The sequence below is a fragment of the Gavialis gangeticus genome, unplaced genomic scaffold, assembly GCF_001723915.1.
Source record: "Gavialis gangeticus isolate Ggan-Ray unplaced genomic scaffold, GavGan_comp1, whole genome shotgun sequence".
NCBI lineage: Eukaryota > Metazoa > Chordata > Crocodylia > Gavialidae > Gavialis > Gavialis gangeticus.
Genome location: NW_017728994.1, coordinates 49290594 through 49298080, shown reverse-complemented (window position 1 = coordinate 49298080; position 7487 = coordinate 49290594). Strand labels below are relative to the sequence as shown.

General features: G+C 44.8%; 1 protein-coding gene across 1 annotated transcript in view; it reads right to left on the bottom strand.

The window, feature by feature from the left end:
* CFAP58 (cilia and flagella associated protein 58) overlaps positions 1-7487 on the bottom strand; it is a 79366-nt gene that overhangs the window by 58818 nt on the left and 13061 nt on the right. The window contains exons 4-5 of the mRNA XM_019502776.1: positions 6345-6501; positions 2709-2903 (exon numbers count right to left, since the gene is read on the bottom strand). Coding sequence (XP_019358321.1) covers positions 2709-2903; positions 6345-6501 — 352 coding nt within the window. The remainder of the gene's footprint in view (positions 1-2708; positions 2904-6344; positions 6502-7487) is intronic.

The following is a 7487-nucleotide window of genomic DNA, read 5'->3' as shown; positions in this document are numbered from 1 at the left end:
TTTTTTTTTTTTTTGGTGTGGGGGGGAGCTCTGTAAGTCTCCCTCACAGGTGGTGGATAAATATTTTAATGCCTGTTTGCCATTTGGCAGGCATCACATCCACAACAACGCCGCGCTGTAATCATTGCAAATGAGTAGGAGATTCAAACAGCTTTAATCAGCTGAGGACCAGGGGAGCTCTATATCTTCGCAAGCAAATCCCGCATTAATATGGCTATAACATTTCCTTGAGTGCACAATTTGCTGACATCGGGGCACGACCGTTTCCCAGTCTAATCTGTCTTCAGTCAAAAGCCCGGAACAGCAGTTTCAAGGTTTATATGGAGAACATATATTTTGACATTGGAGCTGCCAGTCTTTTCTTCTGCTTGATGGGACTTCCCTTGGCAGACATTACTTCATAAGTGAGGGGAAAAAACTGTCATCGTATTTTTGGATTCAAGCATCCATGTGTGACAGACTGATAAAGTCAATATATAAAGTCATGCCATTTAAAACTAAAGGGGAGGGGTGAATTGCCTTACTCAAATGCATGGTGGGAACACAAGATAAAGATGAGAGCAGTGTCTCTGACTCAGTAAAGAGTCAGGATTGTTTGCTCAGCCTGCAGGGCACAGACAGCTCCTGTGGTTCTCTGACTCTTTCCCTCAGACTGACAAACAACCTGTGCTATGAAGTGCCACCCCATGTGGTCTCCTTACAACCCAAACTGAAAAATCCTAGAAGGGGCTAAAGCAAGGAGGTGCCAATACAGGAGAACTGGGATAATGAATAGGTCCTTAACCTATACAAAGATGAGGATTTGTAAATCAAACTGGTGTATACACAGCCGCAGCAAAAAGCTGCACAGGACTGAAAAACTGGTACCCTTAGAAGTAGAAACTGTGTTTAAGGTGTGTATAAAAGTTGCTTTGTTCACCATTTAAAGCACTTTCTTGCTGTGACTTAACAGACATGCACGGCTTCCCAGCACTTTAAAAATGGGTAGGGCGCTTCAAATGAACCCTTGTTAAATGATGAGGTATTAAATTTGAAGCACTGTATTTTACAGCACTTTGGCAACCTACAGCACTTTTAATCACTTCTGTATGCTGATCACGTTTCTGACCAATGGAAAAGCCCCAGGAAGCTGTGGAGCGCTTTCCAGAGTTGGAAATTGCAGGGAGGTTCAAAGCCCCCTGTCCCCACACCTCTCCCCCGCAAACACTGAACTTCTGTCATGTTTAAGAGCGCTGAAACTTTATAGTGCTATAAGAAGTGCTCTAAATTACAGAGCTGTAAAACATTCACTGAGCACTTCTGTACATACCTTTAAACAGCCGTGCCCTTGAATCAGTGACCTGATGTGAATATGAGTGATCTATATTACTATATTAAGGTTTTACTATATTATGGAAGGGCAGAAGACAGCATGCTGGAGTTGGGGATACCCTAGCTAACAAAACTGGACGATATTTGGTGCGTCCTGGAGCTGCGTTGTGGGCTGCACCAAATCCAGTCTTGTGCAGAGAAAGAGTCAAATCTCCCTCCATTTCTTTATGTGAGGTATATATACCGCATACTGAATTAACCAAGTAACTGTCACAGGCTTCTACCCACATTGATTTAGGGACCTAAGGGAAGAAAGCAACCATGAATTTGCAAGATACACGCAACTCCTGAGAAAGTTTCCTCAAGGTAACATTGCTTTACAATTATTGACTCTCCTTTGTTATTTGCTGAAATTGCTTCTCTGGAGGCATCTCAGTTGGGGGAAATGGACTGAAAACCTAAAGATACAAACTAGTTGCAAAACACTGTTTTAGGAGTTTCCCAGAAAAATGACTTGAAAACAACATAAAGAATCATGAAGGCCATTCTCTGCACTTCTACTGCAACGTTTACCTGAGGATGTTTACAACTATTATTACCTAAACTTCAGAGCAAACTTGAGAGAGATGTAAAGTTCAGTATTCCCATTTGACAGATGGGGAAAGAGAGGAACAGGTGTTAAGAGACCTTCCCTGCACCATCTAGCAAGGCAGTGGCAGAGTAGGGAATACTAAATTGCTGGTCTCCTGTTCTGGCTACTAGGTCATACATGCTCTTTGCTGTTTCCTAGTTACTTATTGCCTTTTCAAAAAGAGTCCTACCAGCATCATCACATAACAGACAGGAAAGCAAAGGCCTTAAAGTCTGAAAAAGATACATGTTCATTAGCTAAAAAAATAAAACTGTGCTGTCATGTGCTGCTCTTTAAATTAGTATTTAGACACCCAGGCTGGTATTTTCAAAGATACCCAATTCTAATCCCATCAAATTGGACAGGGATTTGGAAACCTACCTCCTTCAGGCTCAGCTGAGTATACCAATCTAATGCACCCAAGCGTCTGAAGCAGAACATAGTTCATAGACACGGCATCCTGGTCTGATGACCAAAAGGCTTCCTGGAGCGCCGGTGACAATCCTATGCCAATACCTTGCCGCAACACATTGCAAACCCAACAGAGACTTCTAGTTAATAAATGTCTGATGATAGAATAATCCATCCAGTGATGGAAAGATCAACTCTGCATTCTCAAGTCCTATTATGAAAATGCTAGAAGAACAACTTAATTTCCTCTGTATTGAAACCTAACCTTACCCACAGAATCTGTGGGGGGGAGGGGTGCACGTGCGCGAGCGTGCACACACGCATGTGTTAGAGGAAACAGAACAACCAACCGTACCTTCTGCTCCTTGAGCTGCTGTTCCAATTTTAGGAGCTCCTCTCTGGTCTTCTGCACATGCTGCTGAAGCGTCTTGATTTCAATGTTCCTGCTGTCTGTGTCGGATACGAGGTGTTTCAGCTCTTTCTCCAGTTTCTCTTTCTTCCGAGACTCCCGCGATGCCTCGTTCTGACGCATCTGGATTTCTTGCTGGAGCTGCAGTCATATAGTGACAGGTGGGGAGAGCGCTGTTAGGGCTTTGTCTGTCAGTTAAGTAGGCAAACAGCATACAGTTTCCTGTTACTGTGCTGAGCTTTTAGTGGCAGTGTGTGGCTTTTATGGAAAAGTGATGGAATATGTCAGATCTGCTCCCCTACTGACGGGACAGAAATCAGCATTTTTGGAACTGGGGGCATCTACAGGGCCATAATTATGGCACATTAAGTTTAGTACCTGTGGGCGTTTTTACACGTGCTGCCAATGTAGTGTCAAATACTTTTAATTAGTGAGCCATGCTAATTAAAAGCGCCTAGCATCACATCAGGAGCACATGTATTCAACAGCACAGCAGGCCTCCACACTGAGAAAATGGCAATGGCGCACTTTGAACTAAAGCGCGTCAAATATGTTGCAGTTCAAAGCACACCACTGATATTTTCTCAGCGCGGAGGTGCACAGTGCCATGGACACACGTGATGCATGAGGCTGCCCGAGCACATCAATTTACAATTAATTGAGCCTGCTCTGACATGCTGGATTTCCATGCATAGGAGCAAGCTCCTCACATGTGTGTAAGTGCCCTGCAATAACAGGTGCTACCTTAATGCACCGTAATCGGCACTACTGCGCATTAGCGCAAACGAAGAGTCTTTTTGTGCCATTCACGCATAGCAGACTACTGTGCATGAGTGTATTAGTATGGGTTTTTCCCGCTGTGCTAATGCACAGTTGAATTAGGCTACTGCACTTGAAGCGTCACGTGCAGTCGCAGCCACCGAGTTCTTTTATTTGATTGCAAGGTTTTCTGCGGTATCAGCCATCATGTGCCAAAAGCCACAGACAGGGCGGGCTGATGGACTCAACAGAGGAAGTAAGTTCCAAAGATGTGATGCCCTAACTAAATGAAATCATTGTGTTTGAGCTGCAGGACTCAACTCTGGGAGCCAGATGAGAACGCAGTCTCGTGGAGATGCAGGGGGCCTTGTAATTTTGCTGCTATCCTGTTTATGGTCACAACGTGAAAACGAACTCAGGCTCAGAGCTGTGCTACGAGGGTATTCACTTACTGTAAATCACTTGTGAAGGTATTCTTAACTCGTTTGCTACACACAGAGTAAAGCAAGAGATGGAAACCAGACCATCAAGCTAACATTCGTTTTAACAACTACTCTGATACACTACTTCTTTATATGATGTTTTAAAGGGAAAACCCATCATGTAAATGCTCTAGTTGTATCCGATCTTCATGGGTGGGTGTGTCAGGACCATGAAGAGACAGGGGAGGGTTACGATGGGGTGTTTTACAGGGGGTCATTCTCATCAGCATAGAGCAGACAAGCCCTGTGGCTGCTCTACGCTGTACGCACAGTTAGTTCAGTGGAGACAGCAACAGAAAAGCTACCGAGAGCCACCGCTGCCGCTCCCCTTAGATATGACAATCAAGAACTGAGGATGGAGCCCTCCCTGACTAGCTGTGCAGCTTTTGAGAGGACAAAAGCACAGTACGTGGCCCACAATTTCATATCAAAATTAAAGGTTAAATTGATCAGTGAAGACAGCCAGTGAACCAAAGATCTGGTGCTATTTTAAGCAAGCCATATTTTTAAAGGTTTTTGCTGCAGCTTCAGTTTTTCTCCCTTCTATCTGTATGGTCCATTTCTATCTGTATGGCCCCCCACTTCACCAATCTTAAAGCCCACACCTTCCCACCAACCTCTAACAGACCACGGTGCTCTCCCAGCGTGAGGATCTGCAATAGTAAACAGCAGCGCCCCTTCCCAACGGCTGCAGCCATTGCATGAAGATCCCACATCTGACCTATTCTTCTCTCCTGTGCATAGGTTTTTATGCTTGCAAACATCACTATGGTTCCCGGCAGCTCTGCTGAATGCTCCAAGTTCAGATCTGAAGCATGCTCAGACACTGCTCCTCCAAGGCAACGCATGGTCTAGGAGCATGCAAGCACTGCTTTTAGTTTCTAACAGCTACTGTCTAGATGAAAGATGGCTAGAACAGACAAGCCCTTCAATGAGATCCTGAAAAGGTGGTGGGTGTGAAGGGTGTAAGGATGTGTTGCAGAGTGGGATGTAACTACGGCAAGAGCTGGGAGACATGGGGAGTCGACTGCATGAAGAGTAAAACCTTCTGTAAGATTCAGAGCTCAAGACGATCTTTCTCAGGAAATGCTAGAACATTAAAAGTTACGTGGGAAGATTTAAATGACAGTGAAGTCTGATGGGTGTTTCACTGATCTCCCTTTGCTGTGGCAGGGATGCCTTTCCACGGCTCCCTCAGACCAGCAGAGATACTGACCTTTCCTCTGCTTTGCAGCCCCAACTCTCTGCTCAAGATAGGTAACCTGAGTGCCCTACATCTCATGCTGAGCAGTAGCCCAGGCCAGCTTTCCAGTTTGTGACTAATAAGGTCTACTGCAAGTAGGATGATGCCATCTGTCTTTAGTCTCTCCCTCCTGCTCTCCCTCTCCACCCCTGCACTCGTATCATTTTCTTTCCCCTCCCATTCTCCAACTATATCTCCCCATTCTGTATATCAGTTTCCCACCCCGCTTTCCTCCTGCCTTCTTGCTCTCTCACTTCCAAATAATCCTCTCACTGATCTCCAGCCCAGTACACGTTCAACTACCATATGAAGGAAGAGAGAGCTAAACCCAAGCTGGTGACCCCTCAGGGATAGAAGATCTATCCACTAAATTATTTGTGGGGATGAACAGCAACTCTCACGAGGGACTGTAAGAGCTTAGTTTGTTCAGCCTTACAAAACATAAACTTCAAGGGGATAGGACTGCTCTCCATAAATATTTAAGTGGGGGTAAGCACCAAGGAGGAGAAAAAGCAACTTAAGATAAAAGCAAGAATGTCCCAAAGCAAATAGGTATCAGGTGGCCATGAATAAATTTAGGAAAGAACTGATCGGGAGCAGAGCAAAGCTCTAGAATAGGCTCCAAATAGAAGCAGCGAGGGAAAAATCCTAAGTAGTGTGAAGAGGTACCCCGATCTTTTTATGAAAGGGACTGTGTGATGTGGTTGGCTATGAAGGCAGGGGGCTGGAGTCGGTAATACAAAGGGGCATTTCCAGGCCTACATTTGACATTCCTGTCTTGCAGATCTGGAAGTTCCCAGTGCAAGGAGGGCCATGCCAAAACTGAGAGGGAATTTTAACTTAGATATGGGAGGCTCCAGCCAAACTCAGGGAATATGGGAGTTGAGGAAGAAGTCAGTAGAAAACAGGCAGCTTGTCAAAGAATACAGGAGGGAAAGAAAGCAAAGCACGACAAGCACTGATGACAGACTCCTTGCTGAGCAGCCCTGAAAGGGTGGGGAATGGAAAATGACAGGGAAGAGCACAACTCTCAATTGCAGATGTGGGGGAACAGTTCAGGACAAAGCCTGCATTTGCAACCCGGTGAGCTGCACAGACCTGAGTGATGGTTTGCTCTGCCTCGTTTTTTGCACTCTCTGTTTCCTGCTGTTGCTCTGTAGCGTGCGTTAGACTTTCACGTAACTTCACAACCTCTGACAAGAGATGGTCTCGCTCCTTTGTTACCTCTTCCTTAAATTTTAGCAAGTCCTGGATACTGAAAGAAAAAGAAATAATAGTGGAGCAGTGTCAAAGACCCCCTGCACCCCCTCTGAGTCCAGAACAAGCTTTTTTGCAATGAATTAGAGTTTAAATGTTGCCTATTCCATTTTAAACTCCTCTTGAATTAGTCCACTGCAGCTAGCAATCAAGTTATATGATCTGTCTACAGCACTCATTAAAAGGTCACCATCACGGCAAAATCTAAACTCTTGGTGCTGGAGACTCATCCGGCCACCCTATTTCTATACCTGTTTCCAGGTTCACCACACTACTGTATCCAGGCTCCTTGAAATCTGTCTGGCTGCACAGATGATGCCTTGAAGATATAACATATAAATAAAATATACTCTCTTGTCCAAAAACACATAGGAAGTTAGACACGTTAACCTGAAGTCAAGCAGAAAGCAGGGCATGGGGACACCTTATGCACTAACTAGTTCAAAGGCACATGAACTGACAAAAGCAAGTGGTTGGCTACAAAAGCTCTCATGTCTCTGAACAGTTAGTCTCTAATTAGGATGCCTCCCTGCCCCACCTTCAAAGGCACAGGCAACCTGAGGCTCTGATCCTGAAAACGCTAAATTTATTGGAAATATTCCAATTAAATATTCCAATTGCAGTTTTGCAGCTACGCAAAATGATCTGTTGTCATTATATTGTATTACAGGAGGCTCCAAATGAGGTCTTAACCTCCCAGTGACAGGCACTACATAAATGCACGATTTTTGTCTGGACGACTTTACAATATATATATACAAGATAAAAAAGGAGAGGGAGGAGCACAGTGAATGACGGAAGTTACTTGTCCTCGGTTGCACGGCAAACCTGTAGCAAATCTGAAGACAAGGAGTTCAGGCTTCCTGGCTCCCAGGTCCCTGAACCTTGGTGCTATCACCCATGCATGTGTTTTCAGACATGGTCACTCAAATTAGACATGGTTTGTCGTCCATGTGGGTACGAACGACGCAGCAAGAGGCAACC